Here is a 16,843-nt window from a genome sequence, read left to right as displayed (position 1 = left end):
GTGAGTGTCTGGCCCTTTCTGGGTGACAGGAAGGGGAGGTGGAGGTGGAGGTGGTGGTGGTGGAGGAGGTGATGGAGGTGGTGGTGGTGGTCGTGGTGGAGGAGGTGGAGGTGGGAGTGGTGGTGGTAGTGATGAGTGATTGGACAGTGTCTAGTTGCTTCTAACTCATTACTCCATCTAGTTGAAGGCCTTCTTCCTCTTCACCGACCCAAGAAGATTGCATCCTGGGAAATCCTGGAGGGTAGTTGTGCTGTGAGTCAGAACTGGCATTGAAGGCATCCAACAACTATGTTCACAGGGGAACTTTGCCTTCAGTTTTCTATCTCGGTAAAGTGAAGGCCAAACCAACCCAAACTCACTGCCACAGAGTCAGTGCTGACCCATGGCGACCCTGTAGGGCAGAGCAGACCTGTTCCTGTGGGTCCCCGACTGTAATTAACTCCTTACCGGAGGAGAAAACCTCTTCTTTCTCTCGCGCAATCGCTGGTAGTTTTGAACTGCTGGCATGTTCGTGAACAGCCTGGTGCCTAAGCCAGGCTTTTGCTGAACTGCAAGGGGACCTGGAAACAGAGCAAGAGTGTCAGCACCATCCTGTGCCGATGCTGGGTGTGGTGCAGACACAGACATTGTAGGACCTTGGAGAGAGAAGGGGACACTAAGGAAAGCAACAGAGGTGGGTGGTTAGATGGTGATAAGGAACTTACAAGTGCGGGCTGTGGTTGCGTGTCTGTTGCCAGTGGGGTTAGCAAGGAGGCAGAGATAGAAGCAACCATTCATGCCTGGTGCCCATTTCTTATTTTGGGTTTCATTGCCAGCTTCATCATTTCCCGAAGTGCGAAGGTTCAGAGTGAAGGGTTACACAGCAGCTCCGGGTCCCAGCCAGCGTTTCTACACACACTGTTCATTCATGTTGGTTTCGTTCTTGCCATGCATGGCCGGTCTCCTCATTTCCATTCTGCTGGGTTATATCTCCGTTCACCGGTTTCCCTGTCCCCTTAACGTCTCCTCTGTTTCAAAGTAACGGGTGACCACTTGGCCTCATCCTGATGATTTTCCAAGGAGCACAGTCCATTCACATGGGTGAGATTCGTTACGGTGTGAGCCAGCCTGTTATTTAGCTAACGCATGACCTCAGGTGTGTTTCAGTTCAAAGAATGTCTCTGGAAATGTAGTCTCGTCCAGCCCAGGAAGTCTGAATTGTTTAAGAATTGGAAGTTCAGTTCCCCTTTTTCACCCATTCCATCAGGATCCCTCTGCTGTGGCCCTGATCGGGTTGATCCGTAGTGACAACGGGACACCACCTCATCCTTCTGGTCTCAGAATAGATGAGACCTTGGCTCTTGACTTGCCTGTGTCTTTATAGAACCCTACAGAGTTCGGGGAAGTGCAAAGCTTCCTTAACTTTCAACGGGGTGGGAATGAAGCCTTGTTTGTGAGGGTAGTCTAGTCCTATCTTTACTTCGCCGAGGGCACACTTGATTTTTGTCGCCTGCTGTTTAAAACCCAAACCAAACCCTGTGCTGCCGAGTCAACTCAGGGATGCGTTGTAAACATTCATTGTCCTGAACCTCATGGGCTTGGTGGCTGCTCCAGCAAGCTCTTACCTCCTGGTCCTCCTGCCTCTCCCCTCTCCAGGGCCAGGAGCTGACCATCCGCCAGATCTCCCTGCTGGGTTTCCGAGACCTGGTCCTGCTGAAGGTGAAGCTGGGAGACCTGCTGCCGTTGGCCCCGCCCAAGCTCCCTTCGTCTGTTGTCCAGATGCTGCTCATTCTGCAGGTGAGACGCTGGCATGGATGCATGATCCTGAAGCCACGGGAGGGAGGCCGCCAAGTGGCCCCAGTTTTGCCTCGTTTAGTACTCTTTTGTTTATTCGTTTGTCTTCCTTGGCTCATGTATTCGTGTATGATGCAGGCCCTGGGTGCAGTGCACAGTGCTGAGCTCACAGTGGGATGGGAAATAAACAGGGTCCTGCCATTCAAACAGGCAGTGGACACTCTTGTCCTGAGCCATGAAGTCCGAAAGCAACAAGTTGCAAGGAACAACAAAAAACATATTTCAGTCTGTCTCAAGGCAAGACTTGAGACCATGGCAGGCAGCCAAGCCCACCTGTCTTTCTCGGTGTCTTGATCTCTATTTGTATCAGCCTGTGCTGGCTCTCCTGGCTATGCCTGGTCTTACTAAGGCTTGGTCTCTTCTTTTGACTCTGCAGAATTATGTTGAGTGCTTTAGTTTGCTCCTGGTTGAACGGAGCATCCCACAGCTCACGTAGCTCCTGTGTTGTACCTTTTCCACTAAGAGACTACCTGGATGCTTGCCTAGACGCTCTTAGCCCTATTTCCAGACCAACAGTAAGAATTTGAGCTAACATTTATTGGCTCCTTGCTGTCTGGCAATCCAAGGGCTTTAGATCCATTGTTTTATCAGCGAGATAATCCAGTCAACCACCTCAGGAGGTGGCCATTGCTGTTTTTATTTTAGATGATGTAACGGAGACCTGGAGTATCTGGGTACTTGCCTAAGGTCTCTCAGCCCAGTGAGAGGTCAAGAATATTCCACTTCCTCCCTGCTTGGTGTAGATTGTCCAGCATGGAGCAGATGGCTCTCCTGGGCCCAAGCAGCTATACGAGATGAAGCCGTATCCGTGTAGCCTCCTCAGTGCAACACATTCTCCAGCAGCTCTCCTTCCGACTCATACAAGCGGTTGCGGCAGCAGTGCTGAGCCCTTCCTTGAGAAGGAAGGCTTCATCCATGCTCAGGCTGGGGGTGAGCACCTGGCAGGGAGGGAGGGAGGGAGGGAGTGTCATATGTGGGGTTCAGTGGCTGCTGCTCTTCCAGTTCTCTGAGCTCAATTGTCGTTCTGGACCTTCTCCCCCTTTCCAGTAGTCCCAGCCTAAGGGTGGGGGCAGTGTTATCTACTACATGAGGGTGGGCGTCCATGGCTGGAATGCCAGGCCAAGTATTTTTACAAACGAGCAAGAGAAGGCGGAGGGAGAGAAAAATCTGTGCCGCTTGCCTCCGAGTGGTATGACCCGAGCCTGCGCCTTGAACAAGAGTGTGGAAGAGGAGCTCCCCAGGGCTCTGATAGAAAGGAGGCTAGGAAAGTGGGGCCGGGCTTCCTCTTCGCCTGATGATAGCACTGAAGCCCTGGTGGTGTGGTGGTTATGGGGTGATGCACGGGGTTGCTCTCCGCAAGGCCAGCAGTTCGAAACCAACAGCTGCTCTGGGAGACACACAGGACTTTCTACCCCCTCAAGAGTTACCGTCTCGGAAACCCTCGGGTGCAGTTCTACCCTGTCCTATAGCGTCGCTGTTGCAAGGTATTGGCTGGATGGCAGAGTTTGTTTTCATTTATAGCATTTGGGGAGATGAGGCAATTCCTTGAGTGAGTGAGTGAGTGAGAGAGAGAGAGAGAGAGAGAGAGAGAGAGTGTGTGTGTGTGTGTGTGTGTGTGTGTGTGTAAGTAAAATAAGTGATGCAGCCCCTCAGGTGAGCTCTAATACTTGCTGTTGGTCCTACAGGAAGGCATGTCTCTGTAAGGAAAGCATTTACACTGCTGATCTGTGAGCCCGGCACATCACACTGCATCTTAAAGCCTGTAACCACCAAGCCACGTCTGACCCATGGGAACCCCTGTGTGTCGCAGTACGCTCACGCTCTACAGGATCCCTGATAGCTGATTTGTGGTGGTGGTTCACCAACCTCCTCTTCCTGGGCACCTCTGTGAAAACTTGAACCTCCCACCTGTCGATGACCAGCCTGTTAGCTGAGGACACCACCCAAAGTCTCCACTTGTACCCAATGAGGGGGTTCTACCAGCCAGGGTCCCAGGAATGGCCGAGCACGTTGTGGAGAGCCGACTGACCATTGTCTGTCTGGGTCCTTCCTTTGCAGAGTGTGCACGAGCCCACGGGACCAAGCGAGGGTTACCTGCAGCTGGAGGAGCTGGTGAAGCAAGTGGTTTCTCCTTTCCTGGGCCTCAGCGAGGACCGCGCCTTCCCGGGCCTCACCTACACCATGGGTAAGGAGTGTGCACACGTTCACATTGCCACTGCTGGGCGCTCTCCCGACCACGGCGTTCTGCTGAGCCACAGTTCTGTGCCAGCCTGTGCTTCTGATGGAGTTCATCCCAAATCTGTGTGTTCTCATCCTTCCCTGCTTCCCCCTGCTTCCCAGGAATGCGCCTCTCAGGGACGTCTCCCCGTCTCCCAGAGGACCAGCACTGTGCCTATGGGATGGGGCAGGTCTCATCTGCATCTTTGAGCAGCAGCTCGGATCTTGTCCGTGTGCTTGTGGGGGGAGGGGGCCTCATTGTCTTGCATCCCGCCGCCCCGCACTGCCTTGCCTGCACCCCCTGCCTTGTGGGTGGAGAGCCTGCCCACCGTGGACTTCGCTCTCAACCCAGAAAGCGTGGTATGGGAGGCCGGGGCGGGCTCCTGGTACTTGTGACCAGATGGTGCTGAGCCACTGGCCCCGCCCCATGTCTGTAGGTTCTGTCAGGACCTTGGCAGCCAGGAAAGGCGCTCTTGTCTTTGGGGTCAGACCTTGTCGGGGTTCCTCTGTGGCAGTGAAGCTGGCATTAGTGAGTGCCAGGCACTGTACTCGGCTCCCCAGAGAACTGACAGAGGCATCGGACCTGTTCTTTCTGGCAGTGAGGTCACAGCTGGGTGAAGATGGGCATACTGGCTTTCTACGGCATACTTGGTACTTTGTACAAAAAGTACTTGGTGCCCCAGGCATATACTGCCCCACGGTTCTGGAAGTGGGGAGTCAGAAACTGGCTTCCGTGTTGCTTCTTTCCATGGTTGGCTCTGCGGTTCCATGCCTCTCTCCCAGCTTCTGGTGGCGGCCAGGGACCCCGGGCTGTCTTTGGCTTGTCGCTGTACCCACTTCTCTGCCTCGGACCTGGCATAGCCACCTTCCTTCTGTGACTCCCTGTCCCTGTGCCCCGCTGCATATGTACAGGGCACCCGTCCGATCCGATCAGAACCATCCGCTCAGCCCACTCCAGTGTGACCTCCCGCTGGCTTACCTGAGGCTGTCTGCAAAGTCCCAGTGAGACACGGTCCCCTTCACAGGTACTAGGGGGTACATCTCAGGGGAGGGGGCCACACTTCACTCCATACCCTTGGGAGAAAAGCCATAGAAGAAGGCCTTCCTTCCTCGAGTATGCTCTCAGATAGAATCCGCTCATGTGCAGGGACTTGACATTCATCGTTCTCGGTCCAACAGCCGCCGCGGTGCTTGGCGTGGAGTTAAAGAAAACCTACTGCCATGGAGCCCATTCTGACTCTGTGAGCCTCGTTAGGGTTGCTGAAGCTATACATCGTTATGCGGGCAGACAGCCTCTTCTTCCTACTGTGGAGCAGTTGGTGGGTTTGAACAGAGGGCCTTGCGGTTCGCAGTCTGAGGCTTACCCTCCAGCGTCCCCAGAGCTCCCGGCACATAGTAGGTGCTCAAAAATTTGCCAGAAGGATGATGGCAACTGTACCCTGAAGACGGGAGGCTATACCAGCGGGGTGCTGAGACTGATTCCACAGCGTTGGAACCTCTCGTCCCCTCCTCTCGGAGTAAGGAGAGGGATCAGCCTCCACCGGGGTTCCTGCCCCTTCCCGGAGCCTCGCTGCTGCAGAACAAGGCAGCAGGGTTGACGGCCCTCTTCATGTCTCCCTGGAGTCACCGTCGTCCCCGCAGCCACCACAGGTCAGAGGTGCAAGACCTAGCCTGCCGGGTTCTTCTCCCTCCTGGTCTTGGAAAACAGCTTCCTGCCCTCCCCAGGCTTCTGGGGTGGGTGGGGAGGCTTCCTGAAGCCCACCTTCCTGACTCATCGTACCCAACTGGCCCCACTCCCCCAGGCTGAGGAGGGAGGGCGGGCAGCTATCAGGACACCAGTAGGCTAGTTGGGTGGTGACAGGACTCTCCAGCACATCTGGGCCTAGTGTTGGGAACAAGAGTGAAGATTCACTCTGCAAGAATGCCTTTGTTTTGTAGGATTTGCTGTAACACCTTTCTTTAAAGAGCAAGCATTTTCTCACCGTTCTGCAGGAGGAAATTCCAACTGGGGCCGCTGGTTGTGTCTGGACCTCCCTGGTCGACAGCCCCCCAGCATTCCTTGCTTCCACGCTTTCCTCACATGGCACCGGTCTACCTGCAGCTCTAGGGATCACTCAGAATCGTTTAGGTTTAAGATCCATCTTAGACTGATAGGGCCTCCACGGATTGATGTATCTCATTAAACTGCAATATAGGGTCAATTTCACTGATAAAAAGCTAAACCCTCACTGCCATCGAGTCAAGACATGAAAAACAAGAGACAGTTAAATCCTCTCCGGCCTCATGTGGCCATTCACACAAGTCCTGTTCAGAGAACAAATGATCATGCTGCCCTTGCCCGGTCAGAGGACCCCAGCTGGTGAACTTATGTCAGAAACCCTCACTAAACAAGAATACTAAAAACATGAAGCTCTTGTTTCTGGGCAGATCCGCCAGTGAAGTCCACACACTTCTTAAGGCGGTGCTGAGGGCTTTCTAACCCTGCCCTGAGGAATTCTGCGCTCTTCAGGGAAGATCCTGCCCGAGTGTCAGTTTTAGCATCCTGAAGGGACTCCAGTCATGTTCCTTTTCAATGTTACTTGAGTTTGGGGAACAAAAAGAGTCTGAAGGGACAAGATCGGGACTCTAGGGCGAACAACAAAAATCCTCCTTGCTATCCTCAGAAAACAGCAGGTGCATTTCGATGGGAAAAACAGTACTCTCTGCAACTTTTTTGGCCTTTTTCTCAGCGGTGCAGTGTTCTGTTTTCTTAAAATTTCATGATACACCCTAGCGATCATCCTGGGTGCTGTGAGAAAGGTGATCGAGATCCCCTCTTTGAAATCTCAAATGAAAACCAATCACCATGACCTTCTGAGCTGACCTCGCTGCCTTGAATTCCACTGACCCAGCAGATCCCCCTGGAAGCCACTGTTCAGACTGGAGCCTTTCATAAAAGGACTTCAGCGTATTTCCAAGAGAACTTGTCTGCATTCACCCCCCCCACCCCCACCCCATCGCAGAGACAGGTTTCATCACAGCCTGTGTGGTGCACACCCGTGCATGCATGGCCTGCAGCCTACTAGCAGTAGCTTTTGACTTTACTTGGTCTTAGGGGAGGGGACTATGTTAGTGATTTATACTATATTACATTAGATGACACTTATGTGTCCAGGAGTCAGGATTCTAACACACATTTTGGGTGGCAAGATTCAGCCTTTCTCACAAGGCAGTCCTTCCCCTGGCTTTCCAGCCCCAATAGGAGAGGCCCGCCTTTGTCAAGTTACGAAGAGAAAGTTTTAGGTTTTATTCTTGGACCAAGAGCAAACCCTGACTCAGGAGGGAGAGAACTTGAAGGCAATGACCCTTTGATTATTTACAAAAATATTTGTAATGTTTCGGCAGATGTTTGAGATCTCCGGCCGGGCGGGAACCTTGTGAGGTGCTGCGGATCCATAGGTGGACAGTCCCATCCCTGTTCTCTGAATGGGGCGTGTGGGACCAGGGAATCAGGGAAGGCTCCCTGAGGGAGGTGCTGTTAGGTACCTGCAGGATGAATATAGATGAGCTGAGTAACTAGGGAGGGAGGACTATCGAAGGACAACCAAAGGACCTGTGGGGGGCTGGGTGAATCAGAGGGTGGAGCATTGGAGGAACTGAAAGAATGTAGGCGTTGCAAGGACAACACACACCAGGTGACTGATAGCAGTAGTTGTATGGACAACACACACCAGGTGACTGATAGCAGTATGAGCCCCTGGACAGGGGCCCTGTCCTCTGCGGGCTGGGTACCATGCCACAGAATAGGCACTGTTCTTCCCATTTTACAGATGAGGCGAACGAGGACTGTGATCACTTGGGTGCCGGCCCCATGATTGCAAAGCCACATGCTGTCTCCGTCTTTCCAGCTGGCCCCCAAACCCCATCCTAAGCCCACCCCACAGGTGTCAGGTGGAAGAATAGCTAGGGAGATGTTTGTTGCCCTTCCATCCCTCAGCCCATGGGGGGGTCCTTGGCCAGAGATTTCATCCCAACTCTGCATCCTCAAAAGCCAGCATGGCCCCAGCGGTGCCCATCCTTCCTGAGAACACCTCCTTCCACATGGTGGATTCCCTGAGCCCGACTTCCCTTCCGCAAAACCGGACCAATCGGGTTTATCCACACATGGGAGGGCTGTTGAGAGGCCTGGCCGTGTGTTGGATGCGAGGAGTCTTTGCACACTTGACAGGGCTTTCCCATGGTTCTTTTGGGGTCCTGGTGGGGTGGGAAGGGTTCCGGGCAGCTGGGACACCACCTTAGAAGCCACCCTGTGTCTGGTGTCTGTCGAATTCCAGGTTCTGAGTGGGTCTTGGTTCCATTCTGTCCCAGCCCCAGGGGTGGGTGCTGCTCGGACCTCAGTCTCAGAGTATTTAAGACATGCCCCCTAGGGCAAGGGGGTCGGCAAGTACAGCCAGGAACGGAGGACAGACACCAGGTTCCCCGAGTTGATTGTGCCCTAGGACATGCCCGGTGTCAGAGAAGGCCGGCAGTAGACTGGCAGCCCTTGCCTCCCAGGCGGCGGTAGGTGGACCAGGACCTCTTGCAGTCTGAGGCCCCGTGTGTGAACCACGTGCACTTCCTAGAGGCTCCCAAGTGGAGGCTTTCCCAGGCCATGCTGCTGAGGCACAAATGTGCCCCCAGGGGTTTCTGCTCACAGGCTTAGCGTTTGGGAAGTGAGCCTTCACCCCGAGTCGAGAAAAGATGAATCTGCTACCTAAAGTGGAGTGTGTGTCTGGGCCAGGGTATGCACGTACATGCACACACCATGCACCACACCACTCAGCACACACCATCAGCTGTGTCACACCACACCCACCCCACCCCACTCAGCACACACCAGCCACCATGTCACACCATACCACACAGTACATGATATGCCCCCCACACCACACACACACAATGTGCTACACACATACCACACACACAACACAGCACACCACACATACAACACACCATACCCCCAACACACACCATGCACCACACCACTCAGCGCACACCATGCACTGTGTCACACCATGCCACACACCACATGATACCCACCACACACACACACACCACACACCACACACACACACCACCCACCACATTATATCACACCACACACAACACCACACCACACCATACACACACATACATACACATCACACCACATACACCACACATACACCACCCACCACATCCTACCACACACACACCATACCCCTACCCTACACACACTACAGCACACCATCCCACAACACACACACACACACACACACACACACACACACCATACCACACACCCCTCACCTCCAGAGCGCCTCTGGGTGAAAAGGGCAGCTTTCTAGGGCACATGGAGTGGGGAAGAGAACAGTAAAATCGTTCTAATTACAGCAGGAAAGGGCAGACTCTCCAGAGGGCCAACCCAGGATCTCCGTCTTCCAGTTCCAGAAGTTTCCAGGCGGCTGGGCTGTGGCTGCCCTCTGCATTGTGTCACAGGAGGGGGGGGGGGTGCCCGCGAGTACGTGCAAAAATCCTGTAACCCCTGTGCGCGACAAGGAGGCATTCATCGGCATTCAGGTGCCCCAGCCTGGAGAGGGGCGCCCACAATGGGCTTGGTGCACAAGGGTCACAATGGCTGCATTATGGGGCCTGCTTAGAGCCTGGGAGATCAAAGGCCTGGGAACTGTGTTCCCAACAAAGGCCCTGAGCCCTTGTGTCCAGCTCCGCTCCCGTCTCGGTTTTGAAAGGAGCTGCCGTGTTTGGCTCAGGCACAGGGGCCTGGACTCCAGTGCTCAGCAGGGTGCCCAGCCCCCCTCAGCCCAGCCCGTGAGAAAGGCCTGCAGCACGCTCAGATGAGCTGTCCTGGGGGCAGGTGGAGGAGAGGTGGCAGGCTGGCCCTCTCCCTGCTCACCAACAAGAGCTGCTGCCAGGAAGTACGTCCTGTCCTGGAGATTCCTGCTCGTAGGGCAGGGCCATCCCAAGGCCGCCTGGAAGAAGAAGGAAAGGGTGCCAGCAGCAGCCTGGGGAGCTGGCCGTCCCCTGGGGCCAGCACTACTTGGTTTGGTTTGAAGGCCCTGAGGGGCCTCCCAAGGGGCCTCGGGTTAGGGGGTGGGGGGAAGGCGAGGCAGGCTGACAGCAGGGTGGGGACAAGGGGGGGAGGGGACAAAGCCGACACACTTGCCTGAGGGCTGGCTCTGAGTCTGGGCAGCTTAGCTGGCCAGCCCCGCCTGCCCCTGTGGTCTCAGCCTTGCCAACACCCAGGCCTGGGAACAGAAAGCAAGGGGAGGAGCTTGTTGGCCCGTGCTGCCAGATCCTCAGCTGAACAGCCAGGAAGAGGGAGAGCAGGGCCTACCAACCACAAGACTGGGGCTCCGCTGTGTGGCCAGCGGCCAGTGGCTGAACTTCTCTGAGCCGCAGAGGCCCTGTCTTTCATTGGGGGAAAGCTGCCAGGCTGCGGGCAGGGCCGCCTGCTGTTCTAAAGGCCCCGGCCAGAGAAGGCTTTGCCCCGTGGACTCACTGCAGACGGTGTGTACAGCTTTCCGCTCTGCCCTCTTTCCCAACCCAGTGCTGGCACTCGCCACCTTGTGCTGCAGTGGCCTGATGTTGTGCCGCTTCCCGCCTTAGACTGTGAGCTGAGCTCTTTGAGGGGAGGGACCATGTGGCTCCTCTCTGTACCCCAGGACCTAGCATAGAGGTGTGTGTGTGTGTGTGTGTGTGTGTGTGTGTGTGTGAGAGAGAGAAAGAGAGAGAGACACAGACAGATGGACAGACAGACAGACAGACAGGCAGAGACAGAGACAGAATGAATGCATCACGCACGGCTGGTTCAGGTAGCCTCTTATCTGCCACACTCAAGGGGGCTGTCCTCTTGTCTGTACTCTGTTCTCGCAGTCTTTGTGTGCCATCCACCAGCAGTCACGGGCAGGGCCTCCCGCCCTGGGCTTGCGTCCCCCTCCCTCACTGAGCAGTAGCCACTGCCCGGTTATTGAACATCCCAGCCTCGGTTTCCCCTTCCACCGAATGGGCAGGACGATCGTGCCCACTTCACACTGGTTGCTCTTCGTTCCTTTGAGTAACGTGAATGCAATCATGTCTGTGGAGCACCTTTGGGGGTACACCGCCTAGCTCGTAGGGGACAGTGGTGGTTCTGTGGCGGCATTCTTCCGTTTCAAAGAGGGGTGGGTATTCCACCCCCCATCTCCTGCTGGGCTGATCCTCCCACTTGCTTTTAACAACAGAGTGCAAGAAACGAATCTTTTCAAGGGTTTTTATAAGGAGGCTTCTTTCATGCGGTACTTGGTGCTTTGAACTCTTCGGATGTTTGTTTTCTAGCTATCGATTTTTCAGTCCATCAAAGGCATATGTGGTTATTGTGAAAATGTGCAACCTTCTCCAAGTGTGTGTGGCTTGACCCCAGAGTCTGTGTTTTGTCTCTGTAAAGTCTCCCTGGGGGATTTGCCCCACCATCACCTTTGCTCTAAGAGGGGGGCAGGTCACCACTTCTGCCCAGCAGCAGCCTCCTGTCTGCACTGTGGCTGTGGGTGCTGTTGTCTGGTCTCAGCCGAGGCAGCAGGTATAGCGGGAACATTGGCCACTGCCATTTAGTACCTGGGAGAACCCGAGCTGAGCCTCAGTTTTCCTCCTCTGTACAGTAGGGCTAATGAGGCCAGCCCTTCTTGTTTCAGGAAGAGACAGAGGCTGAACAGTGAGGCAGTGGAGGGATTCAGTAAACTCAAGGGTCCGCCTGATTTTGAAAAGCTATTGTTACTGTCAACCCCTCCCAGAGCCAGTAGCTGTGGACTTTGTCCTAAGGGTTAGGGTTCTATTCCTTGTTGGTCTCTCTAAGATGAGAGGACCACTCTCAAGCCTTTAGGACGCCGGGCGGTACTCATCCAAGTAGGATGTAGAACATTGTCTTTGTGGACTAGGTTGTCCGTCCACTGACCTAAGATGCTCTCCCTGAGACTAGTCCTAAGTCCCGGACACACTGACTCATTCCCTCGAGGTGTTTGGTTACAGCCAGGACGTTTTCACAGTGCTGCCCGCCCACTGGGTGGACGTATTTGCAGCACATATGGGTACGTATGTAGAGGCGTCATCTGTCAGAGCCGTGTGTACTCATGGGTACCCTCCCATTCACCTTCCACGCCTGTTCTGCTTCCGTGCCTGCTTCTGTCCCCGCTCATTGGCCCTCTGTGTTATCACCATCATTGCAGAACCATGTGGGCCATTGTATTCCCTCCCCTGTGCACCTGACGATGCCTCCCTTTGCCACTGGTCGTCTGCTGCCCGCCCGTCACCCACTTTCACAACATGGCGGTTCTAGCATTAACAATGCATATGTTTCCTTCCGTGCCCTTTCAGATTTCTCCTTGCTGGTGTATAGAAATCCAACTGATTTTGCTGCTGCTGCTAACAACTCTGTCCTCTGCAACGTTGCTAGATTCCTCGATTAGCTCTGAAAGCGTTCTTGCAGACTCCTTGGAATGTCACTGTATAGGATCCGTCATCCATGAGTAAAGATCGTTTGACTTCTTCTCATCGCTTGCATTTTAGCAGGGCTTCACCTGAAACCGCTCCTCCTCCGTCTTCCAGACAGATTTCTGTTCGGCTCCTACCCTGAAGGCTGGTGGTTCTATCCCATCCAGCAGCACGGGGAAGAATGACCTGGCCACCTGCTTCTGTAAAGGTGCCCCAAACCACCGAGGTGATTCCGACTCACAGTGACCCGAAGCTGTGGCTCTTTTGGGGAGTAGAAAGCACTCTCTCTCCCTCAGAGTGACTGGTGGTTTCAAACTGCTGCCTTGATGGTTTGCAATCCAAGCATAACCACTATGCCACCAGGGCTGCTTCCTGCAGCCCAGGAGTGCAGTGGAGCCGCTCTCCTCTAGCACAGGGGGCTACCACAAGTGGGGAGTGGCTCGACAGCAGGGGGTTCTTCACACACACACATCCCGCCCCACCCCCTCCCAGTGACAGTCTTTTCTGGTGTTTCCTCCTGCAGCCAGGCGACACACCAGGGTCCGACCCAAGATGACACTTCTGAACTATGCGTCCACCATGAACGCAGCCGGCCGGCCACTGAATGAGATGATGCTGACCCCACTGACGGAGCAAGAGGGCGAGGCCTACCTGGAGAAGTGCGGCAGCGTCCGGCGGCACACGGTGGCCAATGCCCTTTCGGACATCCAGCTGCTGGCCGTGGCCACCAGGATGCACTCCGGCTTGGGCGAGGAGGCCGGCAGTGAGGACAAGTGCCTGCTGCTGCCGCCCAGCTTCCCGCCAGCCTCCCGGCAGTGCTCCAGTGAGCCCAACATCACCGACAGCCCCGAGGAGCCGGAGGAAGTGGCAGGGGGCAGCCAGGAGGACACGGAGCTGAACTGCGCTTCCTTCAGCTGAGTCTCCCCGAGCCCACCATCTGGATCATCCCAACTCCTGCTTCTCAGCGGGGATGAGGCAGGCACTGGCCCCTATGGACCACTCTGGGGGAACGTTGCCCTAGTCTGCTAAAGGGCTGACCGGGTCTGGCTCCATCCGAGGGGAACTGGTGTCAACCTCTCGCCATTGGGACGGCGGCCACCTCAGTCACTAAGTCACTAAGCCTCAGCACCTCCGTCTTGGGTTTCCTCTCAGACTCAAGGGGTGAACCTGGGGCAGGATGGGGGTGGGGTAGCCGATGTGGCTGCAATCCTCTCTCATTCCAGAAACAGACACTTGTCTCCCTGGGGGTGTGAGGGGCTGGTGGGGACCAGCCACCTAGTCCATTCCTGGATGTGACTTGAACTTTCGAAATGTGTAGAGTTGAAAAAAAAGTTGTTGTTGTTTGCAAATATTTGCACTTGCACATAGAACCTTGCACTGTGCTTATCCTCTGGGGGAGTCTGTTCTCAGACTCCCAGACCAGCCATCCTGTGGTCAGGGACTGGAGGTTCCTGGGGCAAGAAGACTGTGGAGGGCGGGACTCAGACGCCTTGGAACTCTGGAAGCAGCTGGTCTGGAGTCTGGCGTGGCCCGAGTGGCATGGTTTGTCGGGAAAGCTGCCTTGGGGAAGTCCACACGGCTAGGGGGACGTGGTAGTGGAGTGTTTCTGCTCTGTGCGCAAGGAGGGCGTGGAGCAGGAGTTGCGAGCGAGACCGAGAGAGAGAGCCATTCCCTGTGATTCAAGCAGGACCTGGAAGTTCTAAACTGTGGGACCTCAAAATGCTCCTGGGGGGCAGCCGGCTTTGACCCAAAGTCCTTCCCACGGAGGACCTTCCACCCGCGCAGACGCCCTGACTTCCTTTTCGCACTGGCCTGGTGGCGCCATGGAGAGAGGCTTCAGACAGAGAAGGCTTCCCCTGTGTGGACAGGAGCCTGTGCGGTGGAGGGAGGGGGCCCGGAGAGGCCGTCCAAACTGGGCTCAGCCTGGGCAGCATTTCCTTTCTGGGTAAGCATCTGAAATAGGACTTTGGAGGGACAGACCTAAGAGGGCTGGGAATTCCGACATTTCACTTCAAAAACGGTTGCCTTTCCATCCAGCTAAGAGAGCGATGGAAGAGAAAAGTCAAGGGGCATCTTCTGAGAATGGCGAACAAAGAGCCTCCACGTACGCATTGGAGAGAGTGCGAGCGTGGAGGAAAGCGCTATAGCGCACAGCACACTAGCAGATAAGAGCCCGATGGTTCTTCAGCCGGTGGCTTCTGCCCTTATCAGCCCCCTCAGCATTTGAGACCAGCATTTATTCATCCAGGCAGTGGGATGCACTCTCTTGGGTCTGCTCCTTGGTTTACAAGGTTAATGACTTTTTTGTTAATACCTTTTCCCTATCCTGAGCTCACAAAAGGAGGACTATAGTCATCCGCTAAGTAGGAGGGGAGCTTCAAATATTTGTGGTGAAAGCCGGTCATCTTTTAATTCCAGTTTCTACAGACGTTTTGAAGCCCTCTTAAAAGCTCTTGGGCCAAGAATGGGACTCTGGGTGTCAGCCCAGCGTCCTGAGCTGCTGGACCCTGGGGGGGCAGTGTACAACTTGACCATGTGTTCATGCCTGAGCTCTTTGGGCAGGAAATATTTCAGCCTGTCCCTATACAAAATGCTCTGGCTGTGTAGGGCCTGTTAACCACCAGCTGGACTACACGCAGGGTGGCTGTAGTGCTGTAACCATTTTTTGCCCCTTGTTGAAGACAGGGGTGTGTGTCTACTATGGATGAGAACGCTTCCCAGTCACTGAAGTGTAGTGACAGGAAGCGATCTTGGCTCTGAACTCTAAATGCACTCACACGTCAGAAACCGTCTCCAATTGCAGTTTCCCCAATGGTTTCAATAAACATTTTGTACATGTCACCTCGCGCTCTCCGGAGGTGGGTGCCCCAGGTGTGCCTTGATTGGATTTCCCAGTGCAGCACTGGGTGAAATCTTCCTGCACCCTGCCCTTCTTCCTGGGGGCCAGCCTGCATTGTCTCCAGCTCCCTTTTCCTGGTGCCTGCACTCTGGCGTTTGGAAGCAGTCTCCCTTGAGTTTTGGTTGCCATCCTGGACTGGATTGGCAAATGCCATTTCCTGGGGAAACAGTCTGTGCTTGGAGCTTAGAAAATAACACGGCTTCTGGAAAGTCCAGGCCACTTTAAACACCATCTTGGTCTCCCCTCCGGAAGAATGTGGCCCAGAGGGAACATTCTCCTATTTACGGATTGGGTTTCTCCTCAGACACATCCTGATACTTTGTTTGGAAGATGACATTTGTTTTTTTCACTCGTATTTATACTTTTATTCTTCGGTTCTCCTAGGTGTATCTTACGGTTCAAAGTGTATCCTCCCCTTGAGCCTGTGGATGTGAAGTAGGGATCTTGAGGTCGTTCTAAGTCCACTGGTCACAGTGGAGTCAGGGGATCCCTGATCACATATGAGAGTATCCAACATCAAACAAGTAGGCTTAGGGGGTCGTGGGGTGATACACAATTGGAGGAAAGGTGGCAAAAACCGATGAAGGCAGGGGAAGGAGGAGTAGGGCGGAGTTAAAGGCAACAGAGGCCCATACTGTTGCCCACGCAATCCTGCAATCATGAACCACGAGTAGAATGACAATAATCTCACCGACAGCTAACACGAGTTGCTACACGGATTGGCACGAATGGGTGTTGGGAGGGGGAGTGTAGGCGTACACTCATGCATATACACAAGTGCATATTATTACAAACACCCTACAAAAGAGTAATTTTACATCAATATTTGCCTTGGCTGAAGTCAATCCCCCAAGGTGATGAAGCGCGCAGTGGACAAAGTTGTCTTCAACTTTAAACACCTTGAAGGAATGTGTCGGGGGCTCAGGACCATGGTTTTGGAAGACAGCCAGGTCAAGATCAACTGCCCAGCACTGTCCACAAAGACAGTGTTCGACATCCAACTTTGGGGAGTGGCAATGGGGGTCTTTAAAGTTCACGAGTGACTACTCAAGATGCAACGATTGGTCTCTCCCTGTCAGAGAGAAGAAGAGTGAAGGAAATACAAAGCCCCATCGAAACAATTGGTCTGGTGGACCCATGAGCGTCAGGCTCCACAGCCTGAGAGACCGGGACCGGTGGGGCCCATTGACCACTGCCGATTGCTCTGCAAGGGATTACCTGGGAAGTTCTGGATCAAATGAGGAAAACATGGGGAAAAACACGCAAACTCCTGAAAGAGGACTAGACTTAGTAGTTAAGAGATTTATGGAATACATGCGACGGTGGCCCTTACAAATTCCCCTTCAGATTAGCAGGGAACTCACCACCGTGCTTCGATTTGCAGCCAAACAGTAGATCGGTGTGCACAGGAAC

General features: G+C 54.3%; 1 protein-coding gene across 1 annotated transcript in view; it reads left to right on the top strand.

The window, feature by feature from the left end:
- Nucleotides 1–13,921, top strand: part of PRR5L (proline rich 5 like) — a 97,190-nt gene extending 83,269 nt beyond the window's left edge. The window contains exons 7-9 of the mRNA XM_004708301.2: nucleotides 1,636–1,776; nucleotides 3,892–4,018; nucleotides 13,055–13,921. Coding sequence (XP_004708358.1) covers nucleotides 1,636–1,776; nucleotides 3,892–4,018; nucleotides 13,055–13,449 — 663 coding nt within the window. The 3' untranslated portion in view covers nucleotides 13,450–13,921. The remainder of the gene's footprint in view (nucleotides 1–1,635; nucleotides 1,777–3,891; nucleotides 4,019–13,054) is intronic.
- The last annotated feature ends 2,922 nt before the right edge of the window (nucleotides 13,922–16,843 follow it).

This window comes from Echinops telfairi, unplaced genomic scaffold (genome assembly GCF_000313985.2).
Source record: "Echinops telfairi isolate 266 unplaced genomic scaffold, ASM31398v2 ScPeMD7_60;HRSCAF=208, whole genome shotgun sequence".
Classification (NCBI taxonomy): domain Eukaryota; kingdom Metazoa; phylum Chordata; class Mammalia; order Afrosoricida; family Tenrecidae; genus Echinops; species Echinops telfairi.
The sequence above is the reverse complement of the archived record's forward strand: the minus strand, read 5'-3'. Positions and strand labels throughout refer to the sequence as shown.